Here is an 18488-nt window from a genome sequence, read left to right as displayed (position 1 = left end):
CGATAGCACAGCGGGTAGGGCGTTTGCCTTGCACGTGGCCGACCCGGGTTCGATCCCCAGCATCCCATATGGTCCCCCAAGCACCGCCAGGAGTAAAAGAATTCATCCGCAAAGGATATGAGGGTGGCCACAGTTGCAGACTGACCTGTATAGAGGTGAGGAATAAGTTGGGTTCTGTGGGTTCTAGAAAAGGGGTTAAGGGCCAGAAAGAGTACAGTGTGAAGGGTGCTTGCCTTGCATGCAGGTGACACTGGATTGATCCCCAGCATCCCATATGATCCTCTCAGCAGCACCAGACTAGGAGTAATTCCTGAGTGCAGAGCCAGGAATAACCCGAACATCGCCAGATGTCTCTCTCTCTCTCTCTATATATATATATACATATATATATATACATACACACATACATACATAATGTATATATATATATATAGAAAAGTGGCTAAGTTTGTACTATTAGTCTATTATTCTAAAGGTTTATGTATACTTCAAGATATGCAACAAGTCTCAGAGGTTGTGTCTATACAGCTTTTAGGAAGCACACTAAGAAACAACATTCTTTAAAAATATTTTTTAATTGAATACTCCAAGTTTTCAGTTTTTCTTCCACTGCTCCCCTGGCCACATCCCCGAAGCTTGTCTTTGTGGCAGACCTCTCTCTCTCTCTCTCTCTCTCTCTCTCTCTCTTAGGTACTGTGGTTTGCCATTGTTACTGAAAGGGTATCATGCATATCACTTTATCAACATTCAGCATTTTGGTGGCCCAGAATGATCATGTCCAACTATCATTGTCATAGTGGTCCCTTCTCTGTCCGAACTGCAGTCCCCTTCCCCCTCGGTGGGGTGGAAAGCTTCCTGCATTGGACCTCTTGGCCCTTATTTTTACTGTCTTTGGGTACTATTCATACTATTTTTGATGTCCTGCAAATGAGCGCCAATCATTCTGTTTGTCCCTTCCCTTCTGATTTCACTCAGCATTAAACTCTCCATGTCCATCCATGAATAAGGAAATTTTATGAGGAAATGTCATCCAAGCCCGCCAGACCAGAGTGAGTCGGATCCATCCATTGCCCTGCCCACTCCCCGCCCCCCACCCGACTCCCTGGGAAGTCAAAACACCAAGCTCAGGTTCCGCTTGGAGACACGGAGAGGGCTCTCCCGTCTTGATTAAGCAGGCACATTAACGTGTCTAATTAGATCACCCGGAAAGCGCTAGAACGTAGGATGTAAATGTCTTCTCCGTTCACGCCCAAATCTAGCAGGCAAAATATTTATCCTGATTTTGATGAAGTTCTTCTCTTAAGACTAAAAAAGGCTTCCTGAGTCAGTTACCCTTAAGTTTAGGAGGTGGGGACGCGGGAATCTTGAGCTACAGGACTGAAGCAGCAGTAGCTGCACTAGACACTTGTGTATTTGCTCTGTTAGGGAATTCTTTTCTCCTCCCTCCTAGTACTTTTTTTTTTTCCCTTTTTGGGTCGCACCTAGCGATGCACAGGGGTTTACTCCTGGCTCATGCACTCAGGAATTACTCCTGGCGGTGCTCAGGGGACCATATGGGATGCTGGGACTCGAACCCAGGTCAGCCACGTGCAACGCAAACGCCCTACCCGCTGTGCTATGGCTCCAGCCCTCCTAGCACTTCTTGGGCTTAGTTCTGAGTAACACCTGGGTTGGAACCGTCCGCAGGCACAGCAGTAAAGGCTGGCAGCCACCTTTGGCAAGCTTCTCAGAAATGTACGAGACTCAAGGACAATTTCTGCAACTTTATCAAACAACTTAATTAGCTTTTTAAACACAGACACTTCCAAATACTCTATGCAGACTTCTCATGCGTGGGGCTGGAGTGATTAGTACAGTGGGAAGGGCGTTTGCTTTGCAGGCAGCTGACCAAGATTCAATCCCTAGTATCCCATATGGTCCCCCGAGAACTGCCAGGAGTAACCCCTGAGCATCACTGGGCATGACCCAAAAAGCCAAAAAAACAAAAATAAAACTTCAGTCAAGAGTGGTGCACACAAGGGAGTGATACATTTTTTTTATATACTTAACTTTTAATTTTTTTTTAGTGATACATTTTTATCAGTGGTAATTATTTGCCAACCACCCTGGTGGCAATTCCGTTTGTCATCTTCCCCTTCTTTTGTACTTTAGATGGAATTTCCTGAGTCTGGCCTGAATAGAAGCACTGACATGATATTCCTTTGTGCTCTTGGTGCTTGCGAGAAGAAAAGTGCTTTTCTCTTATTCAAATACAGACAATTAAACTTCTCTCTCATGGCTTTTGAGCTCATCGTGGGTTTGTTCCTTTTCCAAGACACTCATCCAAAGCTGGAGTTGGATTCCAGCTGATGAGACATTAACAGCGCAATCTTTTCCAAACTTCCTATTCAACCTTAAGGTTTGTCTTTTCTCTGTTAGGAGAAAGGAGGAGAGCGAGCTGGAGTTCTCTGGGGAGAGGGCGCAGAGCTAGCAACTGTTGAGCGGATCAGGAGAAAATCTACCTCCTAGCTCCAAACCTTCCCGCTACCTCCCCCACATCTGGCCTGATGCTGACAAGGAAAGGGCCCCAGGGTCTGGCCTGGCACTGGGTCCTGGCACTACTCCCGCTCCCACTTTCTGCATTTCTGAAAGATAAGTGGGGAGAAGATGAATATACTAGGGCTGATTATACTAGGGCTGGAGATGAAGACCCTCGAGAAATCTGGCCCCACCATGGAAATCTTGATTCCTCTTGCAACTGGGAAATGATGCGATTGGCCCTGCGTCTGTTTAACAGCAACAGTGGCCGCATGTATGGGTAGCAGTGCACGAAACATCCTTTTTCTAGTAACTCCTGGGAAGAAACTGGCTGAGCTCCCGTCCTCTTCTGAACGCACGCAAACCACAACTGAAAGATTTTTATGACGTTTATTTGTCTTAAATAGTAATTTGCTACAATCCTGTCACAAATTAAAAAAAAAAAATTAACACAGTATTGACAAAGGCAGAATTCTTTAGGACAATCAAAGTCATGATGTACTTAGAATAAATTAACCTCAAATGTGTTTCTATTCAGATAGCCTGATCCTCTCCTTTGAAATGAAATGGAGACCATTGTAACTGAGGGTGAATGCACACATTTGTTCTCCTCTACAGAGACTCATTCTTTATATAAACTCTAGCTGTAATTTGAATCGAGTTAGGAATCCTGAGAAACACTCAGTCATGGGCACACACACACACACACACACCCACGCTGGTACACACACACACACACACACACACACACACACACACACACACTGGCCCGTACACACAGGAGTGCGTTCACAAGGGGGCTCACCCACACACACAGATACACACGCACGCATAGAAAACCCTTGAGAAGCTCGGGTTCCTGTAGTTCAACGACTAGAGAAGATTTTTTTCTAGGAAGGGCCAAAGAGTCTGAATATTTAGGTGATATCCCATCTCCCCCCAGAAAAAAAAAAAATCAAAATGTTTCAAGTGTAAGAGCTTGAAGTAGCAGCAATACATGTAGTAGACTCAGTAGTGGGTGATTCCAATCCCGGGTTCGGGCGTTCAGTCAGGGGGCGCCAAGGGCAGAGAGCCTGCTCCGGAGAGGGACACACGGGCCACCCCTGAGGGGTATGTGCTCAGTCCCTGGCGAGGCCAGTCCCTGACTCATACCCCGATTCGGGTTCAGGTTCGGGCCCGGCCCTGAAGGGGGTCGCCAATGCGGGCTGGGGACACCAGTATTTGGGACAAGATTCCCCAGAAACACAAATATGGGAAGTGGCAAGGGGACGAGGCCAAGGAAGGGGAGACTGGCCCTTCGGCCGGCCGGCCAGCCTGCCACCTCGCCTTCTAGTACATTCTTTGGGGTTTCCTTAGCGTCGGGGAGGGCAGGTGCCAACTGTGCCAGCTCCACGCCGGAGCCCAGAAAGCTCAGCCTCGGGTGTTCTCCCCGCAGCCCAGCCCAGCCACAACCCTCGGTGGCCACTCCGCCACGTCTCCGGGAGGCCAGCGGCACTGCCGGTGCGCCCCTCATCCGCCCGGGGTGGGTCTGGAGGAATACGGTGACGTCTAGGGAGCGAGCGTCGGCGTGGTCCCCGGGCTGAGATCCCCGCCAGAGCAGCAGACCTAGAGGAGACCTTCACGGCATGCGCTATCTACACGGTTCCTATGTACACGACGCCTCTCCGGGGAGAGTTAAAGTGCCTGCGCGCAAATGCTCTCATTCCCTTCCCGCGGCTTCCTGTCCAGGCTCCGCGCCGCTTCCAGAGAGCAGGTCTGTCCTTGGGAGCGAGGCCCCTGGGAAAGAGGACCGGCGGCTCTCCCGGCTGCCTTAACTGGGATCCAGCACCTGGACGGAGCCTTCCTCGTAAACACGAAGGATCGCCTCGCACACGAACTTGTACTGGCTCTGGGAAAGAAGAGCGAGAGGTCAGGTGACCCTGCTGTGTGCCACGGTGCCCAGCCCATCCGGAGGAGACAAGCTCTCGCTGTCCGCCCACCCCAACCCCCCGGGGCAGGGGAGATCTGGTGCCATGTGCCGGGGGAAAGGGGTAGGGACCTGCCAGCCCCCCTGACTCCCGCACACTGTTAAGGGGAAGGGGTGTGCAAAGTGTCGTGGACGGGCGTCAGGGAAAGGTGGGGGTCTCTGTGGGTGCTCGCGTTCCTGCAACACAGGGTGGGGTCTTTTCTGAGGAGAGCAGAGTTGGGGCTGTGGGGGGTGGAGGGGCTGGTTCAAACACCCGAACAATGGGGATATAGGGGCGGCGCCTCTGAGGGGGTGAGTGCCTGTGGGTGGGACGGAAAGTGATGTTTGTCCTAAAAATGAGAATTGGTTGCATATGGTTAAGATCTGGGCCGGAGTGATAGTGCCGCGGGTAGGGTGTTTGCCTTGCACGCAGCCAACCCGGGTTCGATTCCCAGCATCCCATATGGTCCCCTGAGCACCACCAGGAGTAATTCCTGAGTGCAGAGCCAGGAGTAACCCCTGGACATTGCTGGGTATGACCCAAAAAGAAACAACAACAAAAAAATATCTACGGGGGTAAATAAAAACTATTTAAGGTGCCTTTCAGCTCTCTTTGCTCGCTCCTGATGAGCTCTTCGACTTGGGGCACGTGGCCGGTGGCCCTCAGCAATCCCCTCAGCCGGGGCACCAGGGCCCAGGGTATACCAGCCCGGCCTGGTGTTACTCACTGATGTCTGCACCATCATGGCGCGCTGGTCTCGCATCCTCCGGACGATGTCCAGCGGGTACACGGGCAGGCTCCTCTCGATGAGGCACATGGCCGTCTCCATGGTCACCAGCACGCCCGTCCGCCCGATTCCAGCACTGGAGGGGAGGGGGTGGTGGTGAGCCTCGGGGTGAGCTCAAGTGACATTCCTGCCTGGCCCCACTCTCCCCATGCCCACACCTAATTGATCATGCACACAGACGGACAGACACGCACAGACACGTGTGCAGGTCCTCAAACCCACGGCAGTTTCTCCAACCGGCAGCCAGAGCTGGGGCAGCCCTCAGAAAGCAGCCCAGACCTCGGTGCTGCCTTCCAGCCATCCCTTTCCACATCCCCCTCTAAAGTCAGGGACGGGGACGAAGGGAAGTGGGGGGGGGGCTTCTTTCTCAGTCCCGAACTACGGGCACAAGCTCACGGCCCCTAGATTTCCGCCTCTTCTGATGTAGGGAGGAAAAGGCAAATGACTTTTCCATGAGGGCTGGGAGCCTTGCGGGGCTCAGGGTGGGCTGACGCCTGCCCGCCTGCTCCAGGCCTCCCCCTGGCTGAGCACACGGGGCGACCGTGATGAAGCCGCAGCAGCGGTACCTGCAGTGGACGAGGATGGGTTCATCGTCCGCTCTCCGGGCCCGCATGTTTCTGACAAATTCCAGGAAGTCGGAGGAGTCGTCGGGCACGCCATGGTCGGGCCAGGCCACATACTGGAGGTGGGTCACCTTGTGCTCCTCTCCAGTCTGGGTGGGGGGGGCAACACAGGGGGCATGGGAGTGAGGCTCAGCGGTGGGCGGGACGCCGCCGGCCAGGCGGTGCGAGGTGTCGAGGCGCTTCTGTCCTCTGTGGACGCGCAGCCACGCTCTGGGCCCGCTGTGGGGCTCTCCTCACCCGCCTCCCCTCCTCAGCGTCCCCACGTCCCCCCATCCTCCAGGGCCCACCTCGGCTGCCTCTGCCGCTTCTACCCCCACCCACGTCCTCCGAGGGTGCAGATCAGCAGCCACTGATGCTCTTTTCAGAACAACCCATTTCACTTCCCAACTTGCAACTCTGAGCTTCCTCCACGGGAGACGGGAGGGCTGTCCCCGGTGCAGGGCTGGGGCAGGGGGTGGGAGGGAGTGATGCTGGGGCTCCCACAGGGCCACGCATGCTGCACGCCAGCCCTGAGCATCCTCAGCCTGGCCTGGGGATGCTCTCCCCTGCGCCCGCCACCTGCCACTTTCCCGCGGGCACGTGGGCCAATGGGGCGCATTCCAGGGCCTTCGTCCAAGGGACCTCAGGGAAGTTCCACTCTGCCGTGTGTCAGGCTGAGCAACACTCCACTGCCCGGACAGACTATCTCTCGGTGGGTCCCGTGGCAGTGAACGCAGGGGGCTGCTCTCACCGAGGCAGCGAGAGTCTCTCCCGGCGGGGGAGAAGCCCCGTGAGGCAGGTGGGCACTCTGAGACTCAGTCGTGGACATTGCCTGAAATGCCCCCCGCCCCGTGAAGCACAGAGTGGGTCGGAAACAAAGCACACGGCCTCCCCCGGAACCCCGCTAGGACCACAGGATGTGCACCTGTCCTTTGCCCGTTCTGGCCCATCTGCCAATCTCTGCTAGGGTGCCCGGGCCACTCCTGGTGCTGCCTGACGCTCCAGTGGCCGGCGGGGAAAGGGGGTGGTGACTCGGCACTGCTCAGCCACTCGGGGGCCACCGGCTCGATAGCCGGGGAGAGGCTGGGGATGCGTGTGACCAGGTGAGCTTTGCCCGTCCCCAGCACTTGCCTTTGAACTGTGCCCCGCTGGAGGCCACTCGCTCACCCTCATGGGCACCCTCACCTCTTTGTTGGTGACCAGCATTTCTCGGAACACACAGGCGATGGTGCAGTCCTCGGACTGGCAGCGGATCTGAAAGCTCCCCTGCTCCAGGACGTCGGGGGGGTTGGGCCAGTACTGGTGACACTTGGTCTGTAAGGGAAGCACGTGTCGGTGGCGCCGCCACTGACGCACGGTCACCCGCGGGGACAGGCGAGCGTAAGCCACATGCTTCTGCTCGTGCTCCGGGTTCCGCAGAGAGAGCTATGGGGAGTGGCGATCCCCAGGCCGGGCAGACGGGCTCGGCCTCTCATCTCTTCAGGGGGAGGCAGCGGCACCTGGCGTCTCGGGGCGGGGGAGTGGGGTAGGTACTGCCCAGGCCAGGGCTGGAGTCTGAAGACAGATCAGCAGAGGCCTTGGTGGGACCCCCACCGCTGCCCACCTCCCTCCAGCCCTGCTAGACTCTGCATTCTGTACCCCATTTTTTCCTGCACTCCCTTTCTCTGTCCCGCTTTGGGCAGCCTGCAGGCATGGCGGGAGAGCACACAGTGGGGGTCTCAGTCAGCACCAGATAAGCCCAATCCCGCTAAGCAACTCTGACCAGCCAGGTCTGCAACGGGAGGATGGGAGCAGGGTCTGCTGCCAGGACGGGGACAGAGATGGGGACGGTAGTGCACAGGCGTGGGGCACCGTGGCGGTACAAGAGGCGGGAGGGAGCAGGGTCCCCCTCGAAGCTGCGGGTCCCACACCAGCGTGGCTGAAGGTGAGATCAGAGAGGCCCGACAGTTCCGGACGGAGACGCGCCCCCGTGCATCGGAGCCGGCCCTCTTCCTCGAGGGCAGACGAGCTGCTCGGTGGGTCTTGGAGGCCATGGCATCCCCACAGACTGGCTAACCCCACAGCCCTGCCCACCCCCTCCAGGACCCGGAGCCACTTCCATACCCCCCGCTCAAGTCTGTCTCTTGCTTCGAAGCATAATTTAAGACCAAGGTGCCCAGCCCTCCCCAGAGGCGCCAGATCCTCAGTCACGGACACTTTCCCCCTCCCGGCACCAACTTAATGGGAAATCGCGTTTGTTTAAAGCAAAAAAGATGACTGTGGTTTGTCTGGAATCAGCTTTTCTATTCTTATTTTCAAATGTGCATGTAAGTAACTGAAATTAAAATATACTGCTAGAAAGCGGGAGTAAATGTGTGTGTGTGTGTGTGTGTGTGTGTGTGTGTGTGTGTGTGCGCGCGTGCGCGTGCGTGCAGGGGGGGCAGGTTTCTTGCAAGCAGGGCTGGGGTCACCAGGGCTGCCGCAGTGGAGCTGGGAGTTGAATCCGGTGCCCCTGTGCAGGAAGCGTTTGCTCCAGCCCTTTGAGCTTCTGCTCTGCTTCCTGCAGTAAAGACCTGATGTGCCAACCTTAGCCCTGAGTCTCTCTGCTTGTGGCAATTCCCAACTTCACTTAGACCTGCAATACCTACTTCTAACCGTTCTTCTGCAGACTGTAGCACTGCACCGTAGCACTGTCGTCCCACTGTTCATCGATTTGCTCGAATGGGCACCCGTAACGTCTCCATTGCGAGACTTGTTACTGTTTTTGGCATATCGAATATGCCACGGGTAGCTTGCCAGGCTCTGCCGTGCAGGCGAGACACTCTCAGTAGCTTGCCGGGCTCTCTGAGAGGGGTGGAGGAATCTGCAAACTAGTCTCATTATTTTGGGGGGTGGGGTTGTTGGGCCATACCTGGCGGTGCTCAGGGGTTTCTCCTGGCTCTGAGCTCAGGCATCACCCCTGGAAGTGCTTAGGGGACCACCAGGGATGCTGGGGATCGAACCCAGGTTGGCTGCAGGTAAGACAAGTGCCTTGCCCGCTATATTAGGGCTCTGGCCTCTCGCCTGACTTTCTGCAGCCCCAGTTTCTGTGGGGAGTGGTGAGGCCTCCTCTGGCCTAGTATTATGCTAAGTGCCAGATGGCACTTTTCCTGCCTATTACTTCATCTCGGGTCTCAAAACCACCCCGGAAGGAACACTGCTGCAGTGTCCGTAGGGGAGTCTGGTGAGGTCACGCTCAGAGGGAGTGGGCGAGCTGTGGTCAGAGCTGCCCCTGGCGGGGGCGGGGGGGCGGACACTGAGCCCGGAATGATCTCTCTCTTCTACCCCTGCGTGTCTCCACGCCCAGGAAGGCCCTTCTGGCATTCCGACCTCTCCCCTAAGCAGCGGGGGGCGGTGGCACCCGCAGCATTTTGGTAGGTGATTCAAAGGAATCCTTCACATTGGCTCTCGGGATGGGTTTCTGAATCAAGATCTCACAGGGCGGATCTCCCGCGGGAGGCAGAAGGGGGTACGCACAGCGTGCGGCGAAGCTTCGCACACGGGGTTCCGTGACGTGCCCTGGACCGCCGGGCAGAACACCCGCTTCCTGCTCAGCAGGGCGTGCTGCCCACTGCTCGCCCACTGGCAGGGGGGAGGGGGAGAGGCGGGGCAATCTCTGCTCCCTTGAGCTGGGCCCCCCGCACCTCACACCGCCGGCCTGGGGACCAGTGTCTGCGGTGGGTGGGTGAGGTGAAGGGGCATTTGCTTCTGGGACTGTGCTTATGGATCCTAGGGGTGGGGGGTGGAGGGGATGATGCCTTCTGCCCCCCTCCCCGCCCCTCTGCCAGCCCTCAGAAAGTGGAAGAGTGGGCTGGAGGGGTGCCAAGCTTTCCCTCCCTGGAGGTTTCACGGGCCAGCAGGGAGCTGGAGGGGCGACCCCGCAGACCCCCGCCACACCAGGGCACCGCACACGTCACCGCACGTGACTGAACTGGGAATGGGGCCACGTACCCGCCCTCGCTCCGTGAGCGTTGTCAACATGACGATGAGGGACAGCTTCTGGTCCCAGACGACTTGCCAGAACTGAGCACAGGTGTGAGGCAGGGGTCCCTGAGCGGCGATGTACCTGTTCACGAGGTGCGCGGCAGGGACTTCCATCTGGCGGGAGAGTGACAAGGCGTTAAGAGTCTGCAACGGCCCCGGGGGTCACAGGGCACCGGGATCTGCCATCACGCCCGAGTTACTGCTGGAGAGCAACTAAGAAAAATCAGCGAGGGGGTCGGAGTGACAGTGTGGCAGGGAAGACGCTCGTCTTGCACAAGGCCAACCTGAGTTCTTTCCCTGGCACCTTATACGGTCCCACTGAGCCATATGCCAGGAGGGACGCTTGGGCACAGAGCCAGGAGTCCCGAGTACCACTGTATGGCTTCCCGTCTCTGACTTCTGTGCCTCTTCCCTGTGCCCCCCGGCCCCTTTACATGAAACGATGCTCCGGACCTGCGAGGCTGGGGAGTGATTCTATGATCCATCCATTCTCAGGTGAGGAAAAGAACGAGAGGGTCAAACTCAGTAGAGGTAAGGGCTAGGGGGGTCACGCCATGGTTTGGAAGCCGGCCCCATGTGCTGGGGGAAAAGGAAAAGTTGGGATGAAGAAGGAACCACTAAGTAAATGATGATTGGAGGGATGGGAGATGTGTGCTGAAAGTAGACCAAGAACCAAACACGATGGCCTCTGAGTGTCTGTATTGCAAATCATAATGCCCCAAATTAAAAGAGAGAGAGAGAGTCAGAAGGATTATACCTGCCACAGAGGCAGGGAATGGGGTGGGGGTGGCAGGTGGGACACTGGGAACAATGGTGGTGGAAATGTGCACTGGTGGAGGGATGGGTGCTCAAGCATTGTTTGACTGAAACCTACTGCAAGTTTGTAACTGTATTTCATGGTGATCCAATAAAACTTAAAAAAAAAAGAGAGAGAGAGGATCAAACTCATGGCTTGCTCAATGCTTAGGTGAAGGATTTGTTCAACCCTAGTTTTATGTTGTTGCTATTTGTTTTTTTTTTTTTGGTGCTCAGGACTTAAGTCCTGGCTCTGAGCTCAGGGATCACTCCTGGCAGGGATTTGGGGATCATATGGGGTGCTGAGGATCAAACCCGGGTTGGCTGCGTGCACCAAGGCAAACACCTACCCACCATACCATCACTCTGGCGTCTCAACCCTGGTCTTAACTCTCCCCGTTCCTGAGAGAAACTGGACTTTTTTTGCAGCCCACATCACCACTGTTTTCAAAGACAGCAGGAATACTGATAGAGGGGTCAGTGAGTCCCACAGAGCAGGGGACTTAGGACTCAGATCCGTTTATTAGAGCAGTTCTTGGTATTTTGCTACAATTTCGGAAAGTAACCTGAGAAACCGTAGATCAAGGACTGCCGGAATACGACCTGCTGGCAAATCCAAATCCATCCAGCAAGCTACGAGTGATTTTTTTTTTTTTTACTTTTCCACAATTTGCACTTTACATAATTATCTAAGTACTCGAGAGTAAGTCATATGCCTAATTTTGCCTTTTGGCTTGCAAAAAACCCAAACATCTACCCCCCCTCTGGCCCTGTTCAGAAGAAATGCCGACCTCTGATATGAGAGAAGAAACTGAGCTTCAGAGGCGGTCCTGAGTTGCCCGAATGGCATTTCTCAGAGCAAGAAAGAAAGGCACATTCTCCCCACAGTGCACGCGATCTTTCCCCTCTGCTTGTCGGGCTCTACGTGGGGAGGGTTTTATTTGCTTGACTCCGGGGCGAGATGCACATTATCAATATGGGGGAGTGGAGAAAGGGAACAAAGTCCCACAGATATCCCTGGCCAAAGCCAAACACCAATGTGTCAGCAGCCAAGAGCTGGAGTCCGAGGCACGGGATGGGGTTTCAGCTCCCCTTCGCTTACCTTCCCAAAGACTCTAAACGCCGGGACCTCCCTGTGCTCAAGTAAGGCAAAGCTCCCTGGCAAAAAAGGAAACCGCGCCTGCCCTGGCTGAGGGCTGTGGGATGCGCAGGGGGAGCGGAGAGCCCGGAGCCCGCCGCCCAGCTCTCCCCCTGCGGCCGCCAGGGCTCCTTCCAGTGATGAATGCGCTTTCTGGGGACGCAGACGCCTCCACTTACGTTCACGTAGCTTGCGTTGATATAGTCTTCGTTTCCCTGCAGCAATACCCGGGTGGTGTCATCTGTGGGGGAGAGGAAAGTTTACCGATTATTCCCCGCGTTATTTTTATCGTCGCAAGTAAACAAGAGTGGCGTTCCCGGCCCCATCTGCGGCTCCAGCCTCATTAGCATAAACGCTATTCCCCAACTGTTCAGTCTGAAATGGCTGCAATAAAGGCGATGGTGTTTACAGACACACTGAAGACGGTTCCAGAATCCCACACAATCTGTTTTTCAAAAAAGGGAAACATCTCAGTGTGTGTGTGTGTGTGTGTGTGTGTGTGTGTGTGTATGTGTGTGTGTGTGTGTGTGTGTGTGTATGTGTGTGTGTGTGTGTGTGTGTGTGTGTGTGTGTAGTGGTGGTGATGGGAGGGGGGGGAGGTAGGAGTGGGTGGGCTGGGGGCAGGGAGGCGGTCCCACCAAATACTCACAAGGCAGCACATCTTTATATCGATTTCTGTCCAAATTTTGAGGCAGTTTTGCACATGTGATGGCCAAACCAGGTTTCTTTCTATAGAGTTGCTAAATGACAGAGAAGGCAAAGCCATTACCAAAAAAAGAAAAAAGAGAGTGTGAGACATACTTCCACAGTAAAGTTTACCATCACAGCACCCAGATCTTAACATTTAAGTGCTAATGCATTATATAAGACTCCCAAGAAGAAATTTTACAATCCCACGAGAAATTGACTAGATCCTTCGAAACTTCATTTTTCAACAGCTGATTTTTTTCCCCCTTTAATATTATTTTTTCCTTTTGGGCCACACCTGGCAGTACTCGGGACTTAACTTCTGGGTGCTCAGGAATCCCTCCTGGCAGTGCTGAAGGACCCTATGCAGTGGCCAGGGCTGAATTCGGGTTGGTTAAGAGCAAGGCAAGCACCTCACCCACTGTACTATCTCCTGGGCCCCTTCAATATGTATTTTTTTTTAAACATAAGGATCATTTTTGGGAAAAACATCACAGGAAGAGGTCTGAGTTACAGAGACAGAAGATGGTTAAGTAAAATCTATCTTCATGATAATTATTTGATGCTAAAAGTAGACAAGAGATTTAAAAAAAAAAGGACTCGATTCAAAATTTAAAGGAGCCATCTAAACTAGAATTAAAAACATTTCCTCCAAACAATGTTAAAGAACAAGGGCATTTCATTATTTCATAAATAGATTTCTACGACAAAAAACCATTTATTCCAATACACAATAAGCTTCACTTAAAGGATTATTTCCCTGATAAAGCAAATAGGAAAAAAATTAATGAAAACAATCTTTTCATGTCTACAGTAAGTGTTAGACCCACTCATACCTAATACGATTTTGACAATAGCTCAAAAGAGAGGGAATGATAATATCCTTAGCGGGCTGGAGGGATAGGTCAAAGGACTGGAGAACATGATTCGCATGCAGGAAGCCCAAATTTGATTCCTGACCCTCCCTGGTAGCCTGAGCACCACTGGGAGCAGTCTCTGAGCACTTCTGGGAATGACCAAAAGATAAAAACAAAACAAAAATATTCTTCCTTTGCAAGCCAGAAGCAGAGTGAAATTCTGTGTTCAAGATCACAAACTAAAGAATGAATTCTGATCCGCCTCCAAGGCTTGCGTTTCCTCTGTCTTTGAAACCGCTTTATTCAGGGATGATGGGTACGTAAGAAACAGTGACATGGGGCCGGAGAGACGGTACAGCTGATGAGACAATTACATGTGGCACACCCAGTGTGGTCCCCAACATCCCATATGGTTCCCTAAGCACCACCAGGACTGATGCTCAGGTGCAGAGCCAGGAGTAAACCCCGACTATTGCTGGGTGTGCCCCCCACACAAACAAACAAACAAAGTATGGTGTGTACTAAATGGCGACAACCTGAAGACTTTGGGGGTAAGTTCACACTCAGGAAACCATCACCACCACGAAGGCCACTGACACATCATCCCCTCCCAGTCTCCATCCATCCTCCCTTGAGCTTTCTTTTCTATGGAACCTGGCCCACCACCGTGAAGAGGGGATGCCAGGAGCAGTGCTTTGTATCCACTCTGAGTCTAAGCACGACTCTCGATACTAGAAGTAGCCTATTTCATTAAGTATGAAGAAAGTTATCAGTAATCGGCATGAGTTCGCCATCAGACATGATCAATCATCATCAGTAAGAGCATTAATCGACCATCAGAAATTATTAGTAACTTGACCCACAATCCCACAGCTGCTGCCAGGTAAACTCATCGGCCTAGCTCTACCAAAGACTCAACCTTGGAAGAGATACAAGGCAAGCTGCGAAACTCCATGGATACAGTGGTTTCTCTACTAAAAACTCTGGGACACCCTTGGGACAGGGACGGGTGAGTCCCTGGGCTCACCCACACCCCACACACAGCTGCTGCCATGCCAATGGCCCAACTCCACTTCTTCATGACTAATCTCTGCAGAAATACCAAGTAGCACTGTAGCACTGTTGTCCCATTGTTCATCAATTTGCTCGAGTGGGCACTAGTAACGTCTCCATTGTGAGACTTCTTGTTACTGTTTTTGGCATATCGAACACGCCACGGGGAGCTTGCCAGGCTCTGCTGTATGGGCGAGAAACTCTCGGTAGCTTGCCGGGCTCTCCGAGAGGGACGGAGGAATCAAACCGGGGTCGGCCGCGTGCAAGGCAAACGCCCTACCCGCTGTGCTATTGCTCCAGTCCAGAAATACCAATCTGAGAAAAATTCTAGATACGCTGTTTTTTCAGGCTGAGAAGTCTGGGGTCTTCTCGGAGTGGAGGCAGGTAGTATCCCCCACCTCCTAGCGACCCCATCCCACATCCACAGCCGCTGCCATGTTCTGCATCAGCCAAGTCCTAGAGATCTTGGAACTTCTGGAGTGCGTGGCTGCATACTTTGTGGCTTTGCAACGTCTCAAAGTCCACACTACTGACATTGTCGTAGGAACACACCAAATCCGATGGGAAAGTAACACAGAAGCCAACTAAGCTCCTAACAAAAACAAGAACACAGAAGGCTCAACTAGCAACAAACAGCTTAGTGAATCCTCGGATAAGGACGTCATAACCCCATGGTGAGATAAAACAATTTTCACAAATTTTCTTTTACTGAGATATTTTTGGATAATCCTATTAGTCATTTCCTTGTAAAAAAAATAGCAATACAAAATAAGTGATTTTGTGCCTGCTAAGAGGGCAGGTTTGAGGGGGTGTTGGGGAAATGGGGACAGTAGTACAGGGAAGGTCACCCTGCTAGTGGGACTGGTGTTGGAACACTGAATGCCTGTAACAACAGTATGATGAACAACTTTGTAAACCATAATTAAAAAAAAATCATAAGTAATTTTATCATCATCATCTTACTACCCTGAAATCACTTTTTGTTTTACTGTCTACAGAGTATTTTTTCTGTGCACCCATAAACACATAAATACATGTAATATATACATTCCACGTTCCATACATTATGTTTTTAAATTCAAAAACTGAGATTGAACTATAGCACTTCCCATTTTGTGTTCTATGGACTCCAAGGGCTCTGTGAAAAAAAAAAAGATAGGTATTCCTTGGAAAAAAGTTTTAAGGTCAAGGAAAAGTGGGAAATACTATAAACTCATCTTATGTTCTGTGAATCTCTTAAGACAAATCCTGGAGGGCACATGCTCGTTTAATTCTAATTAGCTAAGCCTATCTCAAGCTAATCTGGCCATAAAGAATCTCATATCTCATAAGAAGTATTCTGGGAAACATTATCATAATTTTAAACCATTTCTTCCTTTTTATTTATGGCAGCTAGTTCCCTGTGTCATTAAATATTCCCTATACACAGTTTCCACTGGCTCAATATTCTGTAGTTTTTCATAATTTTAACTTTTATTCTAATTTTTTTTATTAGGCTGTTTTCAATCTTACAAATTCCTAAGAACATAATTATGGTACCAAAATGTTTATTTAGGATTTCAAATATATAACCAGATTGTCCTTCGGGGAGGTATGAGATTTGGTTTGTTCACCAAATTGTAGCAAATATCATTATCAACCACAATGTCCTTCAAACATGAACACAGAGTCGGAACATTATTGTCACAAATTGTATTTCCTGGTTCATAAGTCAGCATCAGTTGTTTTTCTCTGATGAGGTCCTTTTATTAAACTGCACAGAAATCACTAGGAGAGAATTAGGATAGAGATTTTTGCTAATAGTAAGTGGGTCGTACCGTCTGCACTTCTCAGTGTTTAGAATTCCCCACCCCTCCCTGAGCTCTCCGCTCATTACCTTTTCAATTTCGGCCCAAAACTACCAAAGAGCCACAGAACAACTTCTTCAATACCTACATACTTAATGGAGTCCCTAAGCCCATCCTAAAGATGGTTCTGGGAAAGGGAAGATATCTGAGTCAAATTTTTCTAAATGATATTTAAGATTAACTGCATAAAGATAAGACTTAAGTAGATATTATACATAAAGCTAACCTGGTGGTACATATTTTTTTCCAAATAAAAATGTAAATGTAATCAACTTGAACGATATAGCAAAAAAAGGCATAGATGTAACAAGAGGCTTTAATTACACTAAGTATTTTAGCAGAAATGTCCTACTGATAGAAGCATAAATAATATCTTAAAGTACTAGCACTTAAATTTTTTTTAAAAAAATGTGCATACCATGGGCCTTATCTGACAGGAATACAGAAAGATACATGTCAAAGAGATTTATCTTCAGCAAAACATATTTTTATTAGCATAAAATTAGAAACAGCCTGAAATTCCCTACAAGGAAAGCGGTGACTTAAATTATTACCACAAAGTAATGCGGAAGTCATTTTAAAAAGAGTAATATTAACCAAAAATTTGGTAGGATGGCCCTTAATGTCTAAGTGAAAAATGCAAGTTATGTGATCCCATTTCTATTCTTAATAGCACATACACTGTAGCACTGTCATCCATTGTTCACTGATTTGCTCGAGCGGGCACCAGTGACGTCTCCATTGTGAGACTTGTTGTTACTGTTCTTGGCATATCGAATACGCCACGGGGAGCTTGCCAGGCTCTGCCGTGTGGGCGAGATACTCTCGGTAGCTTGCCGGGCTCTCCAAGAGGGGCGGAGGAATCGAAGTCGGGTCGGCAGCATGAAAGGCGAATGCCCAACCGCTGTGCTATCGCTCCAGCCCTATTATATGGTATATTTTTTAAAATAAATTTGAATAACAAGTGAGAAAATAGATACTACCAAAAAAAATTTCAAGTTTATAAAGCGCTAGGCAAAGAAATCAAAGCTATTTTGGTCTCCAGAAAGTTGGACAGCACATTCCCATTTGTGTCTGCCTTCTGAGGGTTAACATGGAATCTTGATGTTTCAGCCCAAATTAAATGCCTACTAATGTTTTCTGAAAGTGTGAAGGTAGAGAGACTTTTCTTTCTTTTTTTAAAAATTTATTTATTCATTTATTTTCTTTCTGGGGGTCACCCCCGGCGATGCTCAGGGGTTACTCCTGGCTCTGCACTCAGGAATCACTCCTGGTGGTGCTCAGGGGACCATATGGGATGCTGGGAATCAAACCCGGGTCAGCCGCGTGCAAGGCAAACGCCTTACCCACTGTGCTATCACTCCAGCCCCGGAAGAGAGACTTTTCAACTTCCTTTAATGGACTCTTTCTTCCCCAGGCCCTGAGAAGGTTGGTCCAGAGTGGAATTGGATGTGATGCAAACACAGAAATGCCTTTCTGTAGAAATTCTAACTCTCGGCACGCATCTCCCATCCCGACTGATTCCTCCAGCCATCATTTTCTTAGTGATCCCTTCTCTATTCCATCTGCCTTCTCCCCTCTGCTCATGAAGCAGGCTTCCAGCTATGGGGCAATCCCCCTGGCCCTTGTATCTACTGTCCTTGGGTGTTTGATCATTGTGTGATTATAACCCGAACATGAAAACTTGTAACTATCTCACAGTGTTTCAATAAAATTTAAAAAAAAAAGAAAAGAAAAGAAATTCTAACTCCCTACTCATCCATGCTGGGCTTCCTCTTTGCCTTGTACCTGACCCAGTGGAGGGCAAGGGGCACTGTTTAAGGGGGCCCTGGACCCTTTCCCTTTCTTCCCATAAAGGTTTGCTAAGAGGCAATGACATCATCACTAGTGATTGGAGGAGCAGTGCTACTTTTCTTACTATCACTATTAGTATGAGTGCTGGTGGCCAGGGATCGAACCCAGAGCCTCATGAGTGACACATATGCTCTACCGGTGAGCCACACCCCCCACCCCTTTGCAGTGCTGCTTTTTTTTGATTGTTTTTTGGTTTTGGGTCCATACCCAGCAATGCTTTAAACTCTCAGGTTGATACAATTAATTATATGCCACCAGAAGCAATCAGACATATGTCTTCCTCAAGAGAGAATGGGAAATCCAAATCAAAGGTATTTATATCCCATCTATCAGTAGGGAATGAGCTTTAAAAAAAGTTTTGCTCTTTTCCCAGGGGTAGAGTGAGGGTTGAGCAGTACATGTG

The 18488-nt window shown here is 50.9% G+C and overlaps 1 protein-coding gene across 4 annotated transcripts in view; it reads right to left on the bottom strand.

Moving 5' to 3' along the window:
* Positions 1 to 2893: 2893 nt before the first annotated feature.
* PTPN3 (protein tyrosine phosphatase non-receptor type 3) overlaps positions 2894 to 18488 on the bottom strand; it is a 131085-nt gene continuing 115490 nt past the window's right edge. For all 4 annotated transcript variants that reach the window (XM_055146631.1, XM_055146617.1, XM_055146623.1 and 1 more), the window contains 7 exons: positions 12437 to 12527; positions 11967 to 12028; positions 9822 to 9968; positions 7038 to 7166; positions 5817 to 5962; positions 5191 to 5326; positions 2894 to 4405 (listed from right to left, as the gene is read on the bottom strand). In XM_055146631.1, the coding sequence (XP_055002606.1) occupies positions 4328 to 4405; positions 5191 to 5326; positions 5817 to 5962; positions 7038 to 7166; positions 9822 to 9968; positions 11967 to 12028; positions 12437 to 12527 (789 nt within the window). In that variant the 3' untranslated portion in view covers positions 2894 to 4327. The remainder of the gene's footprint in view (positions 4406 to 5190; positions 5327 to 5816; positions 5963 to 7037; positions 7167 to 9821; positions 9969 to 11966; positions 12029 to 12436; positions 12528 to 18488) is intronic.

The sequence above is a fragment of the Sorex araneus genome, chromosome 1 (genome assembly GCF_027595985.1).
Source record: "Sorex araneus isolate mSorAra2 chromosome 1, mSorAra2.pri, whole genome shotgun sequence".
NCBI lineage: Eukaryota > Metazoa > Chordata > Mammalia > Eulipotyphla > Soricidae > Sorex > Sorex araneus.
This window is presented reverse-complemented; position numbering and strand designations above follow the sequence as displayed.